This window comes from Falco peregrinus, chromosome 2 (assembly GCF_023634155.1).
Source record: "Falco peregrinus isolate bFalPer1 chromosome 2, bFalPer1.pri, whole genome shotgun sequence".
NCBI lineage: Eukaryota > Metazoa > Chordata > Aves > Falconiformes > Falconidae > Falco > Falco peregrinus.
Window position 1 is genome coordinate 92,754,083 of NC_073722.1, and position 26,826 is coordinate 92,780,908.

Below are 26,826 nucleotides of genomic sequence, written 5' to 3' on the forward strand. Positions count from 1 at the left end.
TAGAAGATCCAAATTGTTTATTTGCACATTCTGTTTTCACACGCCTCACTCAAGGGACAGAAATGTATAAGGTCTTATTCACCTGAACTCCTGTGTGTCTGTCAGCAATGGGAATAGCCCGAGTGTTTTCCTATCAGCCTTCAACTTGTACTTCAGGATAAGGCATTTCAGTGGAGCAGAACGCTGAGGGCCATTCCAGGGAAGCCCTGCTCTCACAGCTGCCCGCTGCACAGCGTGGAAGCTTGCTGGAGTGGTAGAGAGGGCGCAAGGAGCCAGTATGAAAATAAAATTCTCAGAATTATAAATAGTACAAAAGGAAAAATGTCTGGTGCAGCCCACCGTCATACACCTCTCTATAAACTGAAGAGCAGTCAGGGTCTGCCTGGAGGGCAGTTCCTTTCTGTGAAGGGGCAGCCGTCCCACAGGGCGTGCAATTCCACATGAGTCAAGGTGCCAGGTATTGAACGACAACATCCAGTCCCCCGAGCAAAGGGAGTGCCAAGGGAACAGAACACAACTGCCTCCTCCTAAGCAGTGGCCTGGGGATGATGCAACACCTGTGCAAAGTCTTTCAGGAAGGAATCATGCCTTTGTTCCGCTTTCTGTCAGCCATGACGCGTCGATTATGGTTAGCTCTTGTGCTTTTGTTTGCTTCCTTCTTCCTTCGTTCCTGCACTGTTTCCCGGTTCTGCCCATGGCCCTTCATGTTCCCAATAACAGCAGAGCTGTCGTGCTTGTGCCTGGAGTATACAGAAAAAGGACATCACAGCAAGAACACTGCACACCTGGGGGGCAAAATACACCGATCCCAAGAGACAATTGGGTTTGAGGAGTTCAGCCATCAGGTACTGAGCCTTGGCTCACCCCAGCTCTGCAGGGCTCCTGCAATAGCTGAGGATCAGCATTAGCCACACAGTGACAATATGTTCTACACATTGAATCTGTCAGCTAAAACCAGCTATTACGCTGTCCTGAAATCCCTGTGGAGCGGTTCAAGCTCTAGGAAGCTGTGCTCTCCAAGATTCCATCTTGCACAGGGTTCTGCTGCTTGTGACAAAGGGACATATACGCCCATTTGATGGGATAGAACAACCAGCTGTGGAAGTAAAAGTTGGGTGAAGAAGTTGACGCCATTGTGGTGGTGACCCTGATGCACAGGAATGTTAAGGAACAGGTATACCCTCAACAATTCCAGTCAGCAGCAAAACACCTACTAACTGCAGAGCCATGGTTTCACCCCACAGAGGGACACGCTTACTCACCCCTTCCTTGCAAGGTAAGCCAGCCGCCTGGCTTCAGCTCTCTCCCGCAGTACAGCTGGGTCCTGCACAAAATGGTCCTACCATGGGAAGGAAGGAAAGAGGTCAGTAAACTCATCAGTATCATGCTAAAGGCTAGAGCAGGAGGTGATCCTGTTGGACCATGGAACAGAGTCAATTCACTGTTCATTATCCCTTCTGGCTGAGCCAACAGGATTGGTGTCAGTGACTCTTAACACAGAATCTGGCAGAAAATCTGACTGAGAAGTCTTCCCACATCCTACCTCTGCCAGCAACACCATCAGCATCACTATTTTCAGTATATCCATGACAACAGAGCATTAGTGACCCTCAAAGTGTTCTGCTGGCATTGTCTGTCTATGGAATAAAGGAGATTAAACCTCTCCATGGAGTAAGTGTCATTGCTCCAGTATGGTTAGCCTAGGAAGCAGTGGATAGCTGTACACGGGGGACATTTCACAGTTCAGCAGACCGCAGAAGTAGCCACTCTGAAAAGCAGCTCAGTCTCCATGCTACTGTTAGAAAGATTCACTCTCTGAAAGAGGAAATCTGTTCCACACCACTTTGCAGGTAAAGCAGAGTAAATCTCAATGCAACTCCAACCGTAAACTAAATGTCACCTTTGTTCTTTCCTTTTCAGCTTCCTCCTCCTCTTCTTCTTCCTCTTCCTCTTCCTCCTGTCCTTCCTCCTGTCCTTTAGGTCTCAAGACCTGAGGAATTGTGAATGGCCTGAGAATTAAGACACAAAGAGTAAGTAATGAAAACAGTACAGTCACAAACATTTCACTGAACAGATACCCTTTTTGGTTTGCATCATATCTTTCAAAAATGAGAATCTACACATTTCAGGGAATTGCTTCTTTTTCTGAAGAAAAAAAAAAAAAAAGAGAGACACACCCAGTAGCTAATGACACATTTACTATGGGCAATTAACAAGCACATGTTCTTCAGTGGGGAATGTTCACTATGAAGCTGTTACTGAAAATAATAGTAGTTAAAAAAGGAGCAGGTCAGGAAAAACCTAAAACCTCTTAATGAATTTCTCCAAGGAAACAACTGCTTCCTCTGGGAGATGGGGATCCAGGCACAGCCACAAGGCATTAGTAAGGAGTACGCTGTGCCAGGCTTTAGTTTACCAGTCAAGTTATACAAAGACAAACTCTCAAGCTCAAACTCGGACAGAAACATTAATGCTCAGAAAGTGCTGTGCTCTAAACCCTCTCCAACTGGTCATTGGTTATCCATGGACCCCAAATTTTATTGCTGTGCCCCAGTTTCATACAGCAGGAAATGCTTGGAGAAATCCATTGAGCTTTATGAATCCTACTGAACACAGAGCGGCAAGGTGCCTGGAGGCAGAATTTACCACATGCCTATAGCTCTTCTTAAGCTGCATGTGCTTAAATTCTGTTGGAATTCAGATCCACCATTCCACTGTCAAAGAAATAAATGTAAAACCAGAAAAGCCTTTGTTACTTCAAACCTATAGATCTAGTTTTCAGCAGCAACATCCACTAGTATGTTCCTACTGCCTCCCTAGGAACAGTGAGCACCTGAGATAGGGGAAAAGACCCGAGTGCCACACTGTTACTGGAAAACCACAAAAAGGATTTAAATTGAACCCTCACCACACTTTAGGAGGAAAAAAAAAAAGCAAAAGGGACAAAGGAACCTCAAAGATGCATTTTGGTTTGAGGTTGGAAACAGTGACATCTGCATAATACATCAGAATTTAAAAGGCCACTTTCAGAAATGTTAAACCAGCTTTTACACCATGTTTCCCATCTCTAACTCCTATTTCTAAAATAAATATTCTACAACGCCCATCCCCAACTAACTCTTTGCTTCCTAAAAGTAAATTGTCTCCAGCTGTCAGTTATTGTGGAGAGTGCAGTGCAGTCCATCAAGGACTGAATTCCAGGTGTCAGCACTCTGAGATGTCAGAGGGGATTGGGCAAGGAGAAGTCCAATCGTGCAGTCTTCTAAATTTTGAGGTTTTCCTTTGCTAACCAGTTATTTTACATTGCCCAGCTATACCCAATCCTGATTACTCAAGATAGCCCATTTTCCCCTGCTGCAGGATAGCTGTTCTATAAGCAGAAGCACTGCTGAGTGCAAGTTTCAACATAATGGCAAATTCCCCTCTTAGATTTGTTGATTAGCTGAGGCAATGGCTGAGTCCTGCAGGCACAGAAAGTGGAAGCCTGAGAACATTCTGGGTGCATGTCATGGCAACACCCCCCACCAACAGCAGAAGACAGACCCAAATCTCCCTCCTTGCATGTTACAGAGAAAGCAGCAGCAGAGAGAAAGGTAGCTTGAAACGTGCACATACTTATTGAGAAACAGAGCCAAACCCCACTGTAGAGCAGGTTTGTGCAAGCCAAGACAACTCTAGGTGGTGATTCCCACCAGCCTCCCATTCACTGAAGCCACAACACCTACCTCCTACTGATCAGCTCATCATCTGAGTCAGCATCATTTGCCCCAACTTGGTTTCCATCGTAAGTGTCATCGTACTCATCCTCATAGTCTTCTCTGTAGAGCTGAGCTTCTCCTTGCTGCACAGGAATCTCCTCCACAATCACACTGTACTGGTTGTAGCGTTCCTTCTGCTCAGCAATCAGGCGTTTGTCATTCAGCAAGCTTCTGGTTGTCTCCTTCTCCCTCCTGCACTCCACAGCATGGGAACAGAGAGGCAGACACAGAAAGATGGTATGTAAAAACCTTCTCTACAAGTTACCTTTTTCCCCTGCTAGTAAGTGGAAGCTGAAGCAACAGAAATCTCACCTCAAACTCCACAAGCACTACTTAAGCCTGCTTATTTCCCCTCTGATTTATAACAGGGCTGTTTGTCTGGCTACTAAAACCAGCCACTCCTGGCTTGAAACAAAGTAATTTTTAAACAGAAGCCCAGCAAGATTACACAGCAGATAAGAACAGGAATTGGAGACTGCCACTGTCATTTGAGACGGAAAGGAAGCTTTTACAGAAGGCCAAATGCAATCACACTCAAGCTGAAATTTGGCCAAGATCCAAACAAGACAAGAAGTCCCGTGCATCTTGAATGGCAAGCTGTCAGGGCTAAGACTCCAGTGTACAAGACAGCTCTGCAAGGCCCAGAGTGCCCTCTAACACCATGCTGCAGTATCGTCTCACTGCGGTAGCACGCACAGCTGCAAATCACGGACCAGGGCTGCATGAGAGTAACTGCCACATGGACTTGTATGCTCCTATAGTCAAGAACCTCAGCTTACAAATGCGAGATGCAAAATACAAATGTAGATGGGGAGAGCCAAAAAATTACTGGTGCAGCAAGTAAGGATTAGAATAAGCATAACTAACAGTGAAAAGAATGGAACAGAAAGAAAAAGGAAAGGAGTAGACTAGTGATTCTGACTCAACCTATCTCAAAACACTGCATGTACAATTTTTTGAAAATTTTGGAGGCAAGTAAACTAGTAATTTTAAAGAGAAGAATACCAAGAAAGAGAATTTTGGCAGAGATATTAAAAAGCAGCCACTTCTCGAGATGCTGTGTCTCAAGCCACACAAGCATAAACTCTTCAAAGTCCCATTTCTTAGCCCAGCTAAGTACATGCTTACAGTAAAGCAAGAAGGGATTCCACTGCCAAGTATTCACAGGACAACTTGCAGCCCTTAAATTCTAGGAGGAACATGCACCAGTGGTCTATTTGGCATCTGGATATTATCAAAGAACCCATCCAAGGCAGACCATCAGTGACTCAAGAACGGATTGACTTATGTGACACACTAGCAAGCAGCAAGGAAGTGATCTAAGCAGCCTGATTTTCACTAAGAATTTCAAAACAAAGTAACATTACAAATAGTCAAAGTAACAATTACGGATAGACCTGGTTCCTCTCTTTTCCATGATTCACTCTGTTACATGCCTGCATTTAGCTGCAAAATGCCCTACAAAGCCTGTGGTTAGTTCACACATACCTATGCTGGGATAACATCTTCTGTTGGTATTCAACCTGAGACTGAACTGAGTATTTGATAATTGTTTTCCTGTTGAGCTGGTCAGATGACTGCAGAAGAGCTGCAATGAAATGTTTCAGACACCAATTCCAGGAAAAACAGTGGGATAACTCTTCTAGACCTGTGGTGATCAGGAAATGCTCTGACTTCAGGAGACAGATTCAGCTAGCAATTAAGGCTGGACAGGCACAGACATGTGTGATCACTCTTCAGGATCAGCAAAGAATCACTAGCATCACATATGCTAATATGTTCACTTCCTCATTCTTGTTTCTCTCCTCATCCTGGTGTGGCTTTCTCTTTCACATTAACAGTCCCTGCCCCAAACCACTTATGCTTACTCGCATAGCAGCTAGCGCAATGGGATGCAACCTGGTATGGTTTGTGAAGCACTACTGCGATATCAAGCTTAGGCAGCTACCGCGCCCTGAATACAATCAGAATTTGGTGAGCAAAAGACTTTAAGAAGGAGAAAAAAAAGAAAAAAAAAAAGAAAAATTGATGCAATCCAAGTCCAAAGCAGATCTCAGACTAGGTTAGGAGAACTGTTGCCCCAACACGCAGGGTAAAGCATCAGGCTTCTTGCTTGTGGAACAAGGACTACTAAGGAAGTTGCACTTTTAGTGCTGAAAGGACACTCTTCATATTCATGTGGAGCTCTGACATTAAATCCCAGAGAGCAAAGCACTATAAGCTTATCCTTTGATTTAGTTAGGTATGGTCAACTTCGGGCATAAGGTGTAAATTGCTTATCACAGCCTAGTTGCTTCAAGGTTTTAAAAGACACTCAAAACATAAATAACATGTCTAGACTCCTACATGGAGTGTTCTCAGTGTAAGAATCATAGAACCCTTTAGGTTGGAAAAGACCCTTAAGATTATCAAGTCCAACGGCAAACCTAACACTGCCACGTCCACCACTAAACCACGTCCCTAAGTGCCACATCTATACATCTTTTAAATACCTCCAGGGAGAACCATTTTGAAATGACGACATAGCCTGAGGGAGGTCAAGAAACACCAGGAGTAAAAGGATAATCTCAAGAGGTCACATAACAGAACAGCAGAAGAGATGACAACTTCCTCAAGGAGTGGTGTTACCATTGGATAGAAGATGCAGTCTCCCTGGCAGCAGCTGGAGGGCAATGCCATGGGAGCAGGGTCCCACAACCCTGTCCAGGGATGACTTACAGCTTTCAAAGCTCTGAGTGATCTGCAGAGGGAGCTCTGAGCAGGGTTATTCCATACACTGGATACACTGTGCTGAATTGGGACAGTGCTCTCTGGCCTTGTCCAGCTGCTGCAGCAGCTACCCACTTGTACTAGACTTTGGAGAGATGGGAGATAACCAAGCATGCCTGTGCACAAAGCCCCTGCTGACAAGGTGCCTGCCGGCACTCTGAGCAAGGCTATATGATGAGGAGAAAGGAGGGAGATTGTGTCTGTGAATTCTTAGCTATGGACACTTCAAAAGTCATTGCTTTGACCAGAAAGAAAATAATTTTCTTGCCTAGTTGAGGCAGTATAAACACTATAGCACTGCTGCTGAGAAGGTGTTTGATTGGACTTCAGGACAAAAGGGGTTTTCTCCTGAGAGTTTGATGCAGCTTTGCAACCAAAACCTTAACCAGGAGCCCCCAGGGTCATGTGGTTTAATCTCCAGCCAGACTTTCATTGACCCTCTGTGTAAATACATACTAACGTAACGATCACACTTGGCTGGTTAGAGGAAGTGTTTAAGAAGAATCTGAAACAAGCCAACCATATTATAGAGATACAGTTGACATCAACAGAAGCCAGCAGGGCAACGCCTTATCCTAAATTTGCATGGAGTGTGGCACGGCACAGCATGCCAAACTAGGCAGAAAGGCAAGTAAATGCCCTTCTGCAGGAAGCTTACAGCAGCAGGAACAACAAAAGTAGTCTGGTAAGCCACTGAGTGTTGTCAGATGGATTGAAGTAGATGGATATTGAAGCAGACGGTTTTTGAAGCTTCACTTGGATCTAAACCAAATCATTATTTATTCTCAGTTCTGAGTCACAATCCCAGGCTCATAGAGATGGCTGTTTTTCAAGGTTTGTTGTTCAGTACAAGTTTAACATTATGACCAAGAAGCAAGAGCCTGACATTACAAATGAGCTCAGCAGAGCAATCTCTATCAGCATACAGAGGAAAGCCAATTAGGAAAAACACTAACTGAAACTAAACCCCTAATAATATTTCATTTTACTTTCCCAGAGAAACAGAAGGAACAGGTGGGAAACATTTTTGATAAGCCTTACCCCCTGCCAACAAATTCCTGCAGGAGGTCTGTATGAGAAACAAATTTGCAGGTTCGCAGATATTTATTCCTCCTGACAGACAGGGTTAATTAAAGGTGCATGATACTCACCGCTTGCCTTTTTGTATCCGAGAAACATCCACTGAATCCCTACTGAAAACATCAAACTCATCATTCTGGAAAACATTATAACGAGACGTGACTAGAGGAGTAGGGTCTGGCTTCAGCTGTCTGTTAAGAAAAAAAATAAAATAAAAAAAGAGAATAAAACTTGAGGAAGACCAAGCCCTCTCCTTCCTAAGACCTTGGTTTATTCTTTGTCAGTCTCAAAGTCATACACAGCATGCCAAGATCCTCTTCATGGCGCTGGCTGACTGGGTCACAGATTGCAATTCCTTCATTTCACAGCCACACTATAGCACATGCACGACCACTACATGTCATTGGTCTAAGATAAAAGGCACAGTCTTTGTGGCTTATCTTTGTAGGGAAACTAAAGCTACTTATAGAAAGCAAAAAGAAAAATTCTTCTGTTCATTTAAGAATAAGTAAAACTGTACAGCAGCATGGAATATTCAACAGACTGCCTGGTCTCAAAACAGTGACTCAGTAAAGACAAACACTAAGTATGATGAATGGCATGGTGAAAAAAATTCCAATAATTTGCTGTTGTAGATTTCAGGATATTTATCTCCCTATGGTTCCTTCTTAATTCTTTCTCAGGGTTCCAGGTTTACATTTGTTCAACTTCTAAGTCAAGAGACCATTATTTTTACATTCATTTTGTTGGTGCTGTTAGCTCAGCTGGGCATCTGAAAATGCCGCTGTGCTCACTTCTAAAATCAGCAGTGATCAAAATTCTACATTTGCTATTGAACTGACAGTTTTGTTTGAAGATGCAAAAGGCAGGGAAAAAAATAATCCTGCCCTATCTTCTGTAACTGCTGGCTTTGCAGAAAAAATACAACCCTTCCAAAAGCCCACCCCACATCATTTGCGCCAAAGTCAGCAGATCTGACTGAAAGCACGAAGATTGTTGCAAAACTAAGATTTTTTACATCATTTTTCTGATAAAGATGCTTTCCTTTTTTAATGCCACAATGAGACAGTCTGCCCACTCCTCCATGAAACGTGAACAAACAGCACATTCACATCCTGACACTCAGTCAGGAACTGCTGTTGCAGCACAAACACATGCTAGCAGCTGCAGACAAACTAAGACAACTCAATTCCACCGCCAGCTATAAACCCTACATCCCATGTACAATCCAGAGAAGCAAGCAAAAGCCTGGCAAGTTTGTCAAATGGTAGATGAAAATGGATGTGAATTGCCATTTCCAGTCTCTCTCTGTTTCAAATTCAATTGCAAAACAGTGGCATGTCAAACACCGTATTTGACCCTGCAGGCTGAATTTCACCTGAATTAGCTCCTTTGAAAATGCTCTTTCCTGCAGGACAGCTAGGATTTTAACACTTATGACCCTGCCCTCGGCAACAAAATAACTTCTGCAGGCAAAACATTCCATGGTCCAGTCCAGGCTAAGCCAACATCGCCATGATGGAATCTGAATGGCTCTTATTTGAGCATTTAATATACAAGTATTTTTGTCCTCCTGTCACAAACACAACCCAGTATGTGCTCTACTGAAATGCGGAGCAGTGAATGTTCCAGTCCTTCGCAGGGACACAACAAGGGCAGAAATCTAGCAACAGATGGCAATGAGAAGCTTTCGCTGCAGCTGTCTACCCCAAGATAATGCACATGCTACTTCTTAGAGCTCTACAAGTGTCTAACCTTCAGTAAGAATGATGTTAAATAACCCACAAAACCAAAAGGCATCAAAGCCATGCCAGAAGTCATCTCACACCTTTGCATTGTTCGGTCCAGCTTATCCAGGTATGGCACCAGTTTATCTTCTAGAATGTTGTTGATCACTTGCTCTGCATTGTAACTGTACTCTTCCAGGCAGGCCAGGATGAAGCCCTCACCAAGGTCTGGCAGCAAGTCTTTCACTTGAGAGATCAGAGAGTCCAGCTCCACACCTGACACCTTGGCAATGGGCGCAGCAGTTGCACCGGCACACTACATGTATCAAACAGAATTGGTGGCATTACTGGAAAGAGACAGCAGCTGAGGGAAGGCAGGTATGCACATTAAAAAAAGGGAAAGCAACAGTCTGGGTTATCAGAAGTCAAAAGAAGAGAAATCAGTTAAGTTGTTTACACAAGGTCTACAAGACAGACTAGGGCACACAACTACTTCTGTCTGTCCCCGAGTCAGCAAGGATACTTTGGAGAATCCCTTCCTCAAATACTGAGCTGTGCATTTAAAAAATATGCACATAAACTACAGTGATGAAGTACAGTATGTGAATCAACCACAGCAACAGGAAACCCAAACCAACAGGAGTTAGAAGCAATTTGCTCAAAGATAAAGCTAAGAGTCATATGTAGCTTTGTTTCTCATTTTACAAGGCACATGGGGCTGCACTGAAATGTAGCAAAGGTAAGAAATCAGACTAAATCTCCCGTGATCTCCAAAACCAAGCAAACCAATCTTCTCTTCACAGATGAAGTAAGGACAGAAAGAGCAGAACCCAGCTCTATCCACACAGCTCTACTCACCTCATCCTCTGATGCATATGCAGCCCCGAGCTCTTCCACATCCTCAGCAGTGCTTTCTGGTATTGCTGATGCTCCATTAGATGCTGCTGATGGTGTTGGATCTTTAACGACTTGTGCTTTTTTCCTGTCTACCCCTTCCCATGCACTTTCCACTGCCTGGAGGATATAGGCTGTCCTGGTCTCATCTCTAAGAAGACAGCATTAAGGACATTTGTAGACGCACATATTCAGATGTCACCTTGAAGTAACTATGCAATTTTCAGCAATTCCCAAGCTGGTGCCTACATCAACATTCCCTCTGCCCCGGGCCGCCACCCCCCCCCTTTTTTTTTTTTTTAAGAGAAAACTTTCCATCACTCATGGCCACTCATGTAGCTTAACCAGAGGCAGTAACAGTGGAAATGCCACTGACGTGAAGGAATCTAAGAGCAGCCAGGTCTGCAAAACCCCAAGGTGACAGCAAAGGATACAGTGTAGAGGATGCTTGCTGAAGCAGACTGACATCATCCTCAACAGGGAACAACTCATCATAGTCACGGAGAAATCTGAAAATGCAGGAGCAAGTTTAATCAGTCAAATTCAGTAAGTTACCAGCAGACCTGTCACACACCACCATCCCTGCTGTGCTACTGACTTCCTCACTGCCCAGGCAGGAACACACATAACCTCTCACCCAATAATGGATTCCAGCACACACTGCCATGTCTGATTTTGCTCCCATTACACTGCAACAACACTTCCCCCCAAGCCATCACAGCCAGTTGCAACACTCCTCATGAAGTTAAGACCTGTAACCCAGTGCTGTGTTACACAGAAAATATGGTTTATGATTCGAACATGATCAGAATGACAGCATCATCAGAAGGACAAGATTGAATTCCCAGTTTTGCCACTTACTCACTTTGCATCTTCAGCATTAGCACTTAACATCTTTCTGGTCTGGTCACCCCAGTTGAAAAGCACAGACCAGCAGTAATAGTCTAACTTGTCAAGGTAGCTAATGGCTAAATTACTATCCTCCACTTTAAAAGCCTGGATTAAACAGAGTGAAGAATAACATTCTCCAGCATCACACAACATCCTCCTCACCTTTACAATAAAGCCTGTACTGCAGTCTGAAATCCTCTCACAGCAGTTCTCCCAACTAGTTAGAATGATTTCTAACTCCCAAATGCATCATAATGCCTCATAATAATGTCTCGGGCAATTCTGTTGTAAAGAATGGAAGAGGAAGGCAAGCTGACCCTCCCCTTGGGCCCCTTTTCAGCCAGACTCACCTCCTTTCCTGAAGCACTGAGGTGAAGATCTGTAGAAATTCCTCAATAAAAGGCTGAATATTCTCACAGCTGCAGAAAACAATGGCACAACAGAGTGAAAAACTCAGTGTAAGTCTACCGCATCACACAATCTCCATATTCTGCCTCACTAGCCAAACCAGTCACACTTACACAAAAAGGGAAAATCCCATTTGAAAGTAGATTTCAGATCACGTTTTGGCTTTCACAGGAACAATGCATCAAACAAAAACAAGTTTTTTTATGGCTTCAGCAAACATTTCAGCCAGCTAGATCTAAAGTCATGTCACAGAATTACAAGACTTGAGACAGACTTTACTAACTATAGTTTGATGCCTCAGACTCGCAATAAGCAGAAAAGGGCGTGTAGTGCTTTTGTAATTGCACTCTTATTATGTGTCTTGGGATTATACCAGTGAACCTCCCAGAAAGTATGTGCTCACCTATGTAAGAGCATAGGCCAGGCAAACTCCTATTGCAACCTTTCTGTTATAATGCATACACATCCCATTGCTGCTGATGCATCAAGCCTCACAGCAAGACAGAACACTGTCTGCAGTAGGCCAGTTTTAAGAAAAAGGTGTTTCTCTAGAAGCCAGGCACATCATTTTCACAGTAGCCTCAGCTACCATCAAACCGAGGATGAATTTATGGAGCTGTTTACTACCTCTGAAGCATATATAGTTCTTAATACTGTGGAATCTGAACATGTTACACTCCTTGGTTATATATTCAATATTCCAGTGGGGACTGAAAGGCAATACTCAGGTAAGAAAGGGCAAGGCTGTTATTGCTCCTTTAAGGATTGGATTTACAGCACGGATGGGTTCGGTGATAAGAGTCCAGGTCACAGAGCAAGTCAGGGAAGCAAACCCAGGTCTTTCATAAGGAATTCCATGAACAGACCCTCCTCATCTTCCTGGAAAACTCTAATGATATCAAAAGAGGGAAATATTCCAAGCAGAATGACAGCTGCAGAGACCAGCAATCTACAAAACCTGTGACAAGTACAGACAAAGAGAGACCAGCCCAAGGGAACACTGGCCTTGCAATCAAGATCTAGGTTCTCAGCTCTGTCCCCAACAAGCAGCATGATTTTGGGTCACTTCCTTTCTCTACTTTAAAATAAGGAGAGTTATATTTGCCTTCTTTTTGAGATTGTTAACTGATAGGTCTATGAGTAATTTTCACAATAGGAGCGGGGCAGGAAGAACTAGGTAAAGGCACCAGTATCTAGATTTAAAACATCTGTTTCAGCGATCTGGAACACCACATCACTTTTACTACGGTGTCTCAGTCAAGGTGACTACACACATCATTAGAATTTGCAACTTAGCTACAAACTGAGGCTAGAAAGCTCACTGGACCACAGCATTATCCCACTCTAGTGGGGTAAACACACAGCTCACCACACCGATTCCGGATCATATAGCTTTCTCTGGAAAATTCCTGCTATGCAGGACAACAGACTTCTGATCCTAGCCAAAGTCTTTGGCTACAACCCCAACACAAATAGCAGTATCTGTAAGTTTTCTCCAGTAAATCTGGAAATGAGGAAACAATCTCCCACCACAACAGCAATCAAATAACTGGCTAGTACCACAGAGCCCAAGCGCCAATACCTGCTTTCTAAGATGGGCTGCAGACAGACTTGGTTTATTAGGATGTGGAAAGCTTCTATCATCTTCTTTCTGGAATGTGAAATTCTCCTCCACAAATCAGCAAATACACTTCAGAGAGAGTAAAAGACACTGTTGGTGTCAGCACAAGAAATCTGAATCTTTAACACACCTTTACTCCACTTAACCCTCTGGAGGAGAAATTTCATTAGCAGAATCATTTCTTTGCTGCAAGGATTAGAGATTAAAGCCATTTTATAGTCATTAAGGATAATCCATGCTCTAAACAAAGTTGGTCTCAATCACCAGTTGTCCTGACAGCTAGACACATGATAACTTCACTGTACCAACATAGCCTATGCCTTAAGATGAGACCAATCTATACACAGAAATATCATTCATGTTTTCACGCTTTGTTACAATTTGAATGCATCTCCCATCAAATTTCTTCTTAGACAGCAGTGAAAGAAATCATTACTCACCCCACTGCCCAGGAAAATTTGGAATTAGAAAAGCCATCTCTTCAGAGTTCTTTGAAGCAGCATAAAAAAAGATAGAAAAACTCCACAGAGGTGGGTAAAGCAGCATGAAGTGAATTTTTAACTAAGCCCTGGGACAGTCTTATTGAAAAGAAAAGGCAAGCCTTTGCAGACATTTTCACCTGTTATCCTCATAATGCCTCTTCTTAATTGCAGATTCCAGCTCAGGAATTGCCAATTCATAAAACGAAGCTAATCTGTAGAAAGGAGCAACAAAACAGTAACTGTCAACTGAGGTTTCAAAAATCACTTGCTAAAAGACAAATCAAATGGTTAATTTCATTAAATTCTCCTCACTAGCAGTACTCATTAGCATTACCCCATTTTGTTATTTGTTCCCTGAAACACAAGCAAGCAAATACGCAACAGACAAAGAGCAGCACTCTAAGGAAATCATCAAGGTATCTTTGAAGATGTAGGCATTGGAAAAGCACCATGCTGCTGAACAGAAGAACAATCTGCCCAACTGAGAAGAGTCCCAAATACAAATCTGCATTCTGCAGAGAGCTGATATGCTTGAGTCCATCCCAAGACACCCCTCCCACTCCAAAATCCTTATGGCCCTATCTTACTGCATGCTAAAGACTGGCTATGAAACAGGATACGATTTCCAATAAAGTCTTACTGGTCTTGCTATTCAGCTCTGCTCTAGGTGGGCATTTAGATGAAGGTATCCAATATGCAAAAAGCCTACGAGGATGTTTCAATAGGATGGGGCAGGGAAGAAACAAAGAAAGTTAGTCTGGTCCAGTTTCATATTTTACGTGCCAGGCAGCCCACACAGACCCTTTCCTTCAGGGACAGAGCACCAAGAGATGCAGAGAAACGCCCTCACAGAGTAACAGCCAACACTGCTTCATCAGTAGCTGGATGTTACAAATAATGGTTTACAGCACTTTGCACAAAAGCCAAGCTGAACTGATGAGCGGAGGCTCCATTAGGAACATTATGTCCATGTCTGGTATTAAGAGCCAAACATGTTAAATGAGTATCCTTGAGGCAAATGTAGCAGAGGCTGGTTGATACTTCTAGTCAGGGAGAGAAATTAGCAAGTGCCAGCAGATTGATTCAGACTCACAGAGGTTCCAGAAAGATGACATGTAAATCAGTTTTCCCTCCCCACACTCCAAAGACCCAATCATTAGTCCATATTGAGAAGTAATGAAAATGTTGCTGCTGTCCCACCGCACAGGGATCAAGACCATTTTAGCACATCTCTAACATCAACAGTAGAATTAAAAGCAAAAGGCTTTCCTCCTCTGAGTAACCAAGCATGTAAGCAGTGCTGCTTGCCAATCCAAACAGCTACCCGCAGTCCAATCATCTGCTCTTCTTTCAATAACCAACTCAACAACAATATCCAAAGAGGACAGAAACCTACACACCCCAGAGCAGCATTACTCAACCTGTGGTCCATAAACCACTGGTAGCTATGACTTCAGAGGTCTGCAACATGAGTGGAAACAAAAGAAAAATACAAATGTGTGGTTTTTTGCACTAACGAGCAAACAAAACAGGGGAAATAAGGACAATAAATTAACACCTTGCTTGGTCCAAACCAAAGGCTGTTACAGCAAGACTCTACAAGATGATCTGGGGGCTTAAAACACCTGGAGCAAGCTGGGTAGGTGCCACTCAAGGACTTGGAGCCTCTGTGGGAACACAATCTGCTGTCTGGTCCTTGAAACCATCCTGACTCATCACCACTGTGATCCAGAGCTGGACAGGGAATTAGCTGTCAGCCTAGCTGTGATAGGGCTGGCTTGTCATCCTCTCCCAGGCACTTGGCTTTTGTGAAACCTCAGTAATATTCTCTAGAGTAAGGTTTAGGCATAACATTAAAAAAAAAAAAAAAGTTTCTTTTCAGACCTTGATGGACCATTACTCTGAAATCCTTTCTATCTCCCTTGTTCCGGGTCCTACAGCAGGAAGCTCTTTTTGTCCTCAATTCTTTTCTGCTCATCCCTCTCCACCCTTTCCAAAGCACACCGAGTACTGTTTGGCTGGGTTTTGAAATTGTCATGGTTGCCTGGCTCTAGGATCCACCAGAGATAATGACAGAGGCGAACATATAACAGACAAACTCTAGACATCCCTATATTCGTTTATTTATTATTTTGTATTCCTGTCCACATGAACCTAGCAGTCTCTACTTGCATTCAATCTGTCTACTCTTCTAATGATGAAGGGGCTGGGACAGGGCACAGCAGCAGATTCAGTATTTTTACTTTGCCAAGACAAACTCTGTCTGCAGTCCAAGATGTACCTGTAACAAAACTCATGTTTTTGGAAGGTCTGGCAAGCCAATGGGAAGACATCAAGAAATGCCCAGAGTGTTGTGCAAGTGTCGCATAAGTACAGCACAATATCCTTCAGCTCCTGAGAGAGAAAAAGCAATTATTGAGAGAAAAGCCAGACAAGTTTTCCTAGGAGCATAGTGTAACTCACTAACAGGGACACATGATGTTCAGACCAAGCCTTTTTCCTGACTGCACAAAGCCAGTCTGCTATCAATTATAAACACATTACACGTTACTGAGTCTAGAGGCAGAGATGTCTACTACTACTACCCTTTAAAGATCTATAATGCAATCCCAACTTCTCATTCTCATTAAAGATTCTGTGAAATTTTAAGAATCCTCATCATATTCTGTTTTGGGCAGCTGCTTTGTCCTCAATATATCCTCCACGTAATAGTATTCTTCTTCATCAGGCTGGACACACTGTGTAGCAGTAACACAGGAATTAAAGGGATGATTTCAGTGGTCCATTTCAGTGCAGGATGCATTTCCAGGATAGCTGTAACCACTCCCACACACAAACTGTATGACTAAGATTTTGTAGAAGACTGTGTGCACTGACATGAAGCCTGCTTTTGTACAGCACCCTGCACAAAAAAAAAACCTTCAGCAACACACTGTTGTTAAACAAACATTTCTGAAGAAAAATAATGAACTATGATCACTGTCAGGTTACGTGGAGACTTCTGTCAGATACTCTGTTACATTACTCATAAGCTGATTAAGCAAAAAAGATGCCCAGTTTAAAAAGTACCCACAATACAATGGATACAGTTGAAATGCACACAAGCAAAGCAACCAACTCACAGTGGAAAGGCTTTATCAAGTCATATGACAAACAGTGAAACAATGACATGGAACCATGTGCTGTATGAGCCACCAATATTTGGGAACAGAATGACCCTCTGTGGTTATACTGCTCCATGAACTGTTCAGTCTGCAAGACTACAAACAATAAAGTGCAAGGAGCAAGAGTCCTACCTGGAGGGGCATGTTCCCTGGAGTCACATTTACTTTTTCTTCCAATTTCTGGGGCTCAGCAGAGGCTCCTTCACACTGCAAACCGCACTTATGCAAAATATTGTTGAACACCTAAATCAAGAGAACAGAACAGTGTTAAAACAGACAAGGGATAGCAGTGGGACGTGCTTTATCTTGTTAACAATCACTGCTATGATCACGTATGCAGTATGGGACTACTTCCATAAAGCACAGAGCTGTGCAAGATGAAAGCTGCAACAGACTCTTGCAGGCTGCAGGAGAAGCCACACTGCACTTCTGAAACTCCATGCAACTTGCAAATAATTTAAGTGCAGCTGCATATGGCTGTGGTGCCAAGACAGGGATTGCAGCTAATCCAAATCCTTAGCTATGTGAGAAAAATCAGCAAGCAGGGCCAACACTGGAAGGCCACCTAGGATCCCTGTTTGGAAGGGAGTAGTGAGGCAACTGGGAAGTTAACACCACCTCCTGACGAGCTAGTCCCAAAGTCTTCCTGCCCTCTCCCGTGAGGTTAGCAGGACAGATTTTATGGCTCTTGTTTACAAACAAAGAATCTGGGGAGAAGCTCATGGAATTAGGTTCCAAACTGCTAACAACCTTTGGCATAGGACCAAATTAAAAGCAACTCCTCTAAATTTGCACCTTGAGAGGTTTGTCAAACCCTCCTCCCAGAAATAGGTGAATGGGTGGCTAAAGGTACTCAAGTTGCATACTAGGGGTTAATATTACTACTCTACAGGGCACATAAGCTTCTAAACCTGCACAGGTATCAACTCCTTTCAGTGACAGTGTAAACACATTAATAGTTTGATGAGTCAGTAACGACACAACCTTGTTTGAGCTGCTATATACCTACACTTGAGACACACTGATATCACCCTGCAATGGTTACTAAAATACACAGTAAAGAAACAGAGAAACTGCTCCAACATGGTGTATCACAAAAAGCAAATAGCATCTCTGCTGTTGTCCCCAGTAATTCATTTGAAGGTTTGGCCTTGCATCCTAGAATATTTTTTAAACGCAGTATCACCTCTGAGATTTACCTCTAGCAGTTTCTTAACACAGAGAAAAAAAAAAAGAAATAGAACATTGGCTTTCAAAAACTCAAGTGACATTATAGGTATCTTGGGGTAAACAATGTCTTGGGTTTGTTTATTTTTATGCATGGGTGAGATTTTTGAGGACATAAACATGACATTTTCAGGGTACAAAGATGTCAAGGCACCATGATTTCCTCCTCAGCTTATATGTAAATCCTGCTTAGCAAATCTGGGGAATATGAATGCTGCTTATAAAAATTAAAGCTTAGACATGGAGAGGTGCTAAATACCTTTTGTATAGTAACAATGCATCCCTTCCAGCAGATTTTCATTTACTCCTGAGAACCTGCAGTATTAATGCTAACTCATTCTACTATACCAAGTCTCTGCTACTTCTCATGGTCTCCGTTTTGTTGGTTTAAGTTTCAATGCTTCCCCTACAGAGAATACCTTTTGATAAAAAGAATACTTTTTGAACTGCCTAACAAAAATTTCTTGAGCATAACTGCAGAGAACGCCAGAAGCTGAAGGAAGGCAACAGGAAATGGTCATCATTAATAGTTTTAGATAAAGCATAAACTGCAGAAAGTAATCAATAGCAAACACATTCTGCCGGCCTATGACCACATTTGTTCCCTTCCACCCTCCAAGCTATACCACATTTCCAGATGAATTCTGAGCCCTGCGCCAAGCAGGAAGGCAGTACCTGGAGGACAGTGGGCAGAGTTTCGTCTAAGTCACTGAAGTAACTTGGTTGCTGAGTGAAGATATTTTCTGAGAAAAGAGGAGGAAGCACACCATTTCCCATTAATTCAAACATTCATGCCAACGAGCAAATTCGCACCAGAAGATGTACTTGTACCATCACTGACCACCTCCCTTCCAGATACAGCTAATAACCGTTTAGGAGATGGGCACAGGCTCACTTCTCAATGCATGCACAGGGCGTACTCCTGTAAAGCTGGCCCATCAACTCTTCAGTGCAACTGAAGAACTAGTAATGAGAATACGCTCATCAAAGCAGAGCAAACGAGATGCTAGATGATTCATGCCCCAGAGGCTGAATCAATGAATAATGCAAATACTATCACTGAACATTTCTAGGTCCTTTATTTGACAACTGGAGTTGACTTTTAATTACTGATAACAGTTCAGCATACACTGGAAAATGTTCTGCAGAATATTTCTTAAAGGTAATGAGGCTTTAGTAATACCTGCTATTATATTGCTAGGACTTCATTATCTTTACAAAATACTCCACTGAGTAATGGCATACCATTAATCTTCACCAAGTAAGCACAGAAGCCGCTTATTTTCCTGTGAATTACTGTTCACATGATGAAAATTAACAGAGTTGTCCAGCAAGGACAGAGCACGGGTAAGAGTTATGAGACAGGTTTCAGAAAAATTTATACCCTGAGAAGAATCTAAAGTTTATCAAGTTATGAATTACACACCAGAACTGCTCATGCCATTACTGTCACAACATAATGCAAATAACCAGGTAAGCAAATCATTGGTCACTTGCGTGCAGCATTATTGTGCTGCACTCCAGAGCATATGTATAATTCAAATGAGGTTTCATTCACTTCGGTCTTGTTCAGAACATTTTAAGACCCAGATAATCTAAGCTTCACATCTCAAAGACAAATACCTATCTTATCATTCTTTCTTTCCACCTCTGAGACTCGACAGATGGATTTAAGAGTGGAAATTACTGGAAAAGGATAAAGTGATTTAAAAATGCAAAGGTTTATCTAAGCTTTATCTAAGCTTTTCTGGTCTGGAAATTTGGCTGCATCACATGATCTCTAACACTTTTCACGTTAGTCAATTTGGAAATGAGACAAAAATAACTACCAAAGAAAGGAAAAAAGTTTGTTACATGAACTGCAGACGAAGCGGGTTAGAATTTAGGAAGAAGAGCTCACTTAGTCCAAGGTTAGGTGCTCTTCCATCTGTGCTCAGGTGGATGCTAAAGATCACAAGCAGTTCCCTTGTGAAGAGAGCACAGGATAAATACAGAAGCTAAACCAATATGCCCTGTCTGCATTACACAGGTTCTAGCATCCAAGGCTGAGACATTACTTAATACGCACTTGTCACTAAGACTGTACAGAGAAATCTAGGGATAAGAACAGCTTAAGCAGTGCTCTAAAACGCTTTGTGGTTTGAAGGCACTGTATAAATCAATGTCTGCACTGAAATTTCAAGTTCTTCCACTTCATAGACCAGTGATTACCTCATGTTGCACGTTTCACTTGGCTTCCAACTCTGGGAACAAAAGCACTCATATGAGCAGCTGGACTGTAACCCATCTTCTAACCCCACTACCTCCCTGCCCAGGACTTGAGCTGTTTGCCCCTTGCCATTTCTACCAGGATTTTACAGAGCCCTCATGGTCCTCTTACAGTGGCTGAGGACACGTTTAATAGGCATGGGAAATAACTGCTGAGACATAACTGAGCCGTGGTTCATGCTTAATGCCATGAGCCCAGCTCGGGACAGCTAAGCAGCAAGACACAATGCTTTCCTTGACATAAATGAAGTTCCCAAGATAAAAGTAATCTGATCTAGAAATTATAGATTCTAGTTACTGCTGAAAAATTCATTTTCAGAGCAGTAACACTGGTATAAAAACCTACGCATCACCTGCCATGATACAAGTAAGCAAAAGCCTAAATGCAACAAGCTGTTCCTTGGCTTTAACTAACCTATCATCTTCTGGAGCAGGAGACCATTTCCTTTCCCAAAAAGCACACAGAGATCCAGAATCTTAGGGATGTCAAATAGGAAGTTATTGTAAATAATTTCTCCAAAGACAGAAGGCGTGATAAAGTGATCCTACAAAGAAAAGAAAAAAAAAAAAGTAATTTAAGGATAATTCATATCTTACTCTGCAAGAACTCCAGCATTATAATGAGACCTGTAAAAACATCTCTCAAAGGTGTATTAAGGATTTTGTCTCATAGAAGGCAGCAATACCGCTTAATACCAGCTTCGGCAGAGCCCTCCATCCCAACACACCCAGCTGCTTGTCACTGGCAGCACCCCACCCACCCCACTGGCCTCTCACCACTCACAGGGCCAGGCCGCACCATGAAGTGAACCGATCAACCTAAAAGTTAAAACAAAAAGCTACCTACAGCTTGTTCAGTTCCCAGACCTGGCTCACAACATGGCCAAACAGCCAAGCTGACACAAGAATGGCTCAGCTCAGGAGTAGGCATGAGTAACCAGGCATAGGAACAGCTTAACTGACACTGAAAATACAGATATTTTTTTTTTCATATATATATATATATATATATTATTGCCTGAGATTATCGGTACCCTGGAAAAGTAGAATTGAGGCACCAAAGATGACTGCATCAGTAACAAGTAAGAAGACGACCCAGGAACTGCAGCTCTATACCCTGACTGCTAGAACACTGTGTCAAAAACATGTGATTCATAACATTGAAGGAATTTCTTCTAAAATTCTAGATGACAAAAATTCCATCATCTCTGACACTGAGAAACATGCAAGCCAAAACAAGATTTTGGATTTTCAGGAGACAAATTTGCCTATGATAGCAAATGTTTTCAATCACAGTGAAAGGTAGTATGCACGTTTTCCCTGCTAAAGCAGAGGGACAGGGCTTTACGCTGGCTAGGCTGAATTTCTAGAACCCCTGCTGACTGCCTGCATGACAACAGACTATTCATTCTCTTCAAATTACTCAACTATAAAATGGTTTCAAATGCTTGTCTGCCTCATTGGAGTGGTAAGATTTAATCAGATCCTGGAATGAAAGACACCATAGAGGTGTCGAGTACTTTTGCTGAAGTGGTGCCAGCTTCAGGCTCCAGCATTCCTTCTGCCTGTTCCCTCCCCAGCGTTCCAACTCCCTCTCCCAAGACCTTTCCTCAAAATGTCATGAATGTCACCATTGTGGTAATCAAGAGAATCAATAAATCAGTAAATAATGCAACAAGAAGCAATGAGGATATCAAGGGAATAATTGCTAAACCACAAGGTGCCCCACTCATCCTGCCCAAAGGCCTCGTGAAAATTCCACAGCTCCTGATGGGAGTTGCACTCACACAATTAGGGCTGAGTATGGCTTTCAATTACGATGCCAAGAAAACAGTAATTTAGAGCAATTTCACTGTGTGTCCAAAACTTGGGGAAAGTTCAAGGAGAGACAAGTGTTAGCACAGATTACACGACACTGCGTGGCACAGAGGAAGTGGCACTGAGGGAGCAAACACTCAGCTACTGGTGGCTTGAAAAGTCTCTATTCCATGCAGCTGTACAAAGGCCAACTCGCTCCTCCTTTTACAGCGATGTACCATGCCAACACACAGGGCTAACCTGCTATTACTTAGCTGATTGCCTAGGTCACCCTCCTAAGAAATCATCATACAGTTCAGATAACCACTCGGAGCTGAAGGATTATCTCCATACAGAAAAACAGACTGGTAAAAATAGCCAGGGAGAGGAATGCAGTTGGACATGCAAGTAAGAAACAGGATTAATATCTCTAATTGTCTTTTTTCCTAAGCTATACAGCCCAGAGCATCTGCAAGGCAAAGAAATAATTACCTTGGACTCCTTGTGAGTGGACATTCTGAGGAAAGTCAGGAAGACACTCCGATGAAGGCATTTCTGCATGTCAGTCACCTCCGGATGATAATCTAACAATGCATCAAACTTGCGAGGGGCATAGCACAGGTAGGAATCCAGACATTTCTGAAGCGTCTCATCAAATATTACCTTACATAACAGAAGACAAGAAAATGGAAAGAATGACACAAGTTCATAGGCTGCACTCATGGGTAGCCCAGTTAAATTTAAAAGCAATCTAAAACATTCAAGAGTGCTAAAAGGACGCACACATGCATCAAACACAAGCAACCTCTTAAAATCCACAATGAAAAATCTATACAGAAATACTACGTTTTTACTGTAAGGTGTGGCAATTAAAATGCTTGACAAATGACATAATGAGCATATACAAGTCTTTATGAAAGTGATTTAAAGTTCATGGCTTTTACCACCACCTAGGTTGTTCGTGCTTTTTCTTCAGTGTCCACAAAACAACTATTACCTGGCACCAAAATTTGTCATGAGGCAAAGCCAGAAGCCAGTTCAGGTCATCTGCAATGAATTTTGCTCGCTCCAAGAATTCTTCCACTAAAGCAGGGTCTCTGACAACAGGTGGTGGTCTGTACAGCACAAAAGACCGATCTGCTTTTATTTCTGGGTGCTGCAGAAAGCCAAGACACTGTATTAAAACTACAGAACAAGTGACAGCAACGCCCCAGTTACCATTTGCACAGCTCACTGAATTTTAGGAAACAAACACAAAATTACATTTTAATACAATTTGTCAGTCAGTTCCCTGGTAACAGGACACATCAGTGGATTTGTATCCTTGTTTATCAGCAATATTTTCAGACCTTTATAATTTGGTAGATATTGCTCCTTGGATTCTATTAACCAAAAGCCTTGCAAAGCAATCCTCCCACAACTTCAAAACAAACAGCAACAGCTTAATGTTATGCCTTGGAAACATGGCCTGCACGCTCTTTTTCCTCCAAACTGGTTCTTGCACAACAGTCCACGAAGTCAAACTGACAAGACCACCAAATACAGAGAAGAAACATTTCACTACCTTTCCCAAGGGTTACTGAACAGGCTTTCACAAATATTCCCACCCTAGAATGAGAATCCCATTGACTAGCAAGCAGCAGCTTCAAGCTCTGCCTCCATCCACACGTATGCCCAGGGTTAATCTCCTCATGAGCAAGCAGCATTAACGGCAGGTCCATTTCTGCAACACGCCCAAAACATTCTCTCTATGCCTTCTCATTTCTTGGAGAAGAGTTACTGTGGATTTAATTCTATTTCACCAAGCTGAAGCCACAGGGCGTGAGGTCACAGGATGCAGTAAGTGGATGGACTTATCCCAGTGCTATAGGTCAGAGCTAAACTTCACACAGAGCTTGCAAAAACTCCTCCCAAAGCATCCTCTCTGCTGCAGCAAAGTTTACATTACTAATAGGACTGTTCCTTGAAAGAATAAGTAGTTTTGGGAGAACACAGCTTACTACAAAGGTTGAACACAGTAAGGTTTTCTTGGGTTTTTTTGGATGGTGAGTAAATGAAATCTCAACTATCTGAATGTACTAAAATGTAAAGAAAATTTCTTTAACAGGCAAGCTAACCAAATTCCATCATATCCTGGTCCAAGGGGTAGTTTTGCCTGTGCCTCAACATAAGACAATTATTTATTAAAGATCTTGTTCGGCTTTTAGGAAAAACACAGCTCACCAGTGCAGGTAAAGTTCTCAGCTTCCCTGACTTGGGATCCCTTTCTGTCAGCTGGAGCTCATCCAGAGGCAATGTTGGCATCTCGATGACTTGTTCCTGTCTTCAGCAAACAGAAAAACAAAGGCAGCACAGGGTGCATTGTACAAAGTCAGTCAACCAAAAGCATAACAAAAGAGGCTACAGCCTTACTGTAACACACATACACACAGTGGCTGGAAATACAGCTATGCAAAGCAATTTATACACCACCCAAATGCCAAACCTTGAGGGAACACCCAAGAGCCACCTGCACGTGCCTCAGAAGAAACCTGTAACATAGCGCTGTACTTTCATCCTTGTTCCTTACCGAGAGGCCACAGATATCCCCCAAGAAAACAAAAAGCATTTTGGGACACCGTTTAACATGGAAGCTTGATGTTTAGATCTGGTTCCTGGACGGCTGGGCTGAACTCTCTGCTTTTGCAGTCTCTTTTAATGCTTGCAGTCTACTTTCTGACAGCATAAATTGGAGAGGCAATCAAAACACATCCTGCCAACATACTATTAAAAGAATATTTTTGGTGCTTACGTGGCAGAACCACTCAGTACTCTCCAGACAATGTACATAGGGCGAGCCTACAAAACACAGCCTTCCTCTCCCCTGCCAATTCCCCTGTGCTCACAAAACCACGTTTTAATCTTCAACAGCATTTTTAGGCTCAGAAACATTTCAATTAACTCTCTGAATTTAAGTGTAAGTCAAACATCAGAGTAATTAAAAAGAAAGTATGTTACGTGCATTGTTAAAGCACTTCAGATATTAACAAAAAGCGAAAGCTGCAGGTTAACTGAGCTTTTAACTTCTTGGGGGATTTCCAGTATTATGATTTCTGCGAAATGGTACCAAAAAGTTATGTTCTTGTTAAGGTCCAAGATCACATGTCTCCTTATATGCATATTTAATTGCATTCACAGCGCCTGGGCAGAATAATAATTAAAAGAGAAGTGTCTCTACAGCTGAACAATACTGATTCAGGAGCAAGTTTAGACAGCAAGTGAGAGAGTAACATTTTTAGTTCCAGAGAATTTGTCACCTATGGTTTCAAGCAAAAATTGCATCATCTAAGATTATACAGTTCAAACTACAACCCCCAAACTTACAGTAGAGCAACGTCAATACACACAGCTTAGCAAATTCAAAATAATTATGTCTTTTCAAGGGAGTTTTAAGATTAGAATACTGACAAGAACATGTCCAAGTTTTTATGATAAACAATTTATTTTGAAAAACAAAACCAAAAACTTTTTAGTAGAATAAGCCAAGCTTGTTTTTTTCAATTCTTGTCATATACTTAATTTGGCTCTTTAAAATTCGTAGAGTAATTTTGAAAACTGCACATAGAAGCATGTATTTGCAACAAGAAAAAAAATATGTCAAGTGTCTCATTTCAAGCCTGCCAAGCATCAAATCTCCAGCCCAAGTAAAAAACATCTTGAAAGAGGGAGGCCCTCTAGCCAGAAGCTTATTCATCTGGAGAAGAGAATAATCCCAAGTATGGGATATCCTCAACAGAGAATTATTCCTGATCACTATCACATGCTTTTGTCCTCAAGAGGTTTGGGGTAAACTACAAGAATATGATTAATTTGGCACACTCTGTGATTTCAGGCACACAGCATAAGAGCCAAACAGCCCCAACAGAGAATACAATGAACCAGACTTTTGCCAGGGAGACTTATTTCCACAGTGCCAGCAACATTCTGCCCCGTACCTCCTAACACCTACCAAGGTGGGCAGACAAGGGCACAACCAGGGTGAGGTGCATGCTGCTGGGGCCGAGGCACCCACCACAGCACTGCTGGCAGCAAAAGGGTGTGACACTGCAGCTTCTCTAACAACAGAAGTGTACTTTGGATGTACTGCTAAAGAGTCAGCCAAAGCCCTGGCAGCCCTTTACCTCCTTTGACACCACCAGTGCTGATTTCTCCTGCTACTGCACCTCCAGGCAGCCAACAGCAGGCACCTACCCCTACTGCCAAGCGAGGCACCAAACTGAGCTCTGCCCACACCTCCCTGCACACCCTCCCACCCGTATGCCACCACAGCCACCCCCCAGGCCCAGCCCCCGCTCCAGCCACCACCACCAGCCCCAGGCCCCGGCACCCCACCAGCTGCTTCCACTGGCTCCGGGCCCTGCGGCCCCCTGGGGCCCCGCCAGCCCTACAACAGCCGCAGCCCTGCCGCTCCAGACACCACTCGGAGCCGTCACCCCGCCACGTCCCCTTGATGGGCCCCGCCTCGCCGGGCCCTGCCCAGGACCCGCCGTCCTGCCCAGCCGCAGCCACGTACTCCCAAGCGCAGGCCCAGGCCAGGCCCAAGCCCAGCCGCCCCCGCACAGCCCCCGCCACGGCAGCGGAGCCCCCGTTACCGGGCAGCCCCGTCCCGCCGCAGCCCCGCCGCCAGCACCACGCTTCCGCAGGCAGGCGGCACTTCCGGTGCCGGGCGGAAGTGGCGGGGGGGCGGAGCCCGGCCAGCCC

At 43.2% G+C, this 26,826-nt stretch overlaps 1 protein-coding gene across 6 annotated transcripts; it reads right to left on the reverse strand.

Moving 5' to 3' along the window:
• On the reverse strand, positions 1–26,826 carry ASCC2 (activating signal cointegrator 1 complex subunit 2). 6 transcript variants are annotated; one of them, XM_055794588.1, is made up of 19 exons: positions 26,718–26,826; positions 24,310–24,409; positions 23,084–23,242; positions 22,579–22,749; positions 20,705–20,834; positions 18,697–18,764; positions 16,927–17,037; positions 15,912–16,024; positions 13,768–13,842; positions 13,110–13,217; positions 11,470–11,538; positions 10,663–10,737; positions 10,193–10,379; positions 9,436–9,650; positions 7,679–7,798; positions 3,726–3,950; positions 1,901–2,009; positions 1,263–1,339; positions 1–740 (listed from the first exon to the last, which is right to left on the reverse strand). In XM_055794588.1, the coding sequence occupies exons 2-19, from the start codon at positions 24,388–24,390 to the stop codon at positions 572–574; spliced, it is 2,262 nt and encodes a 753-aa protein (XP_055650563.1). In that variant the 5' UTR covers positions 24,391–24,409; positions 26,718–26,826; the 3' UTR covers positions 1–571. The 6 variants fall into 6 exon arrangements, with proteins under 6 accessions (XP_055650563.1, XP_055650564.1, XP_055650566.1 ...); XM_055794589.1 differs by having other exon boundaries at positions 26,639–26,774; XM_055794591.1 differs by having other exon boundaries at positions 24,310–24,405; positions 26,718–26,753.

Bases quoted from the DNA above. Each gene is read 5' to 3' on its own strand.
- ASCC2 (XM_055794588.1), bottom strand. From the start codon at position 24,390: ATGCCAACATTGCCTCTGGATGAGCTCCAGCTGACAGAAAGGGATCCC. The intron at 13,843-15,911 runs GTACATCTTGGA...TCCTTTCTACAG, and splicing joins AAACATGAGTTTTGTTACAG to ATTAGCTTCGTTTTATGAAT. The intron at 10,380-10,662 runs GTATCCTTTGCT...CTGTCTTCTTAG, and splicing joins CAGCAAGCATCCTCTACACT to AGATGAGACCAGGACAGCCT.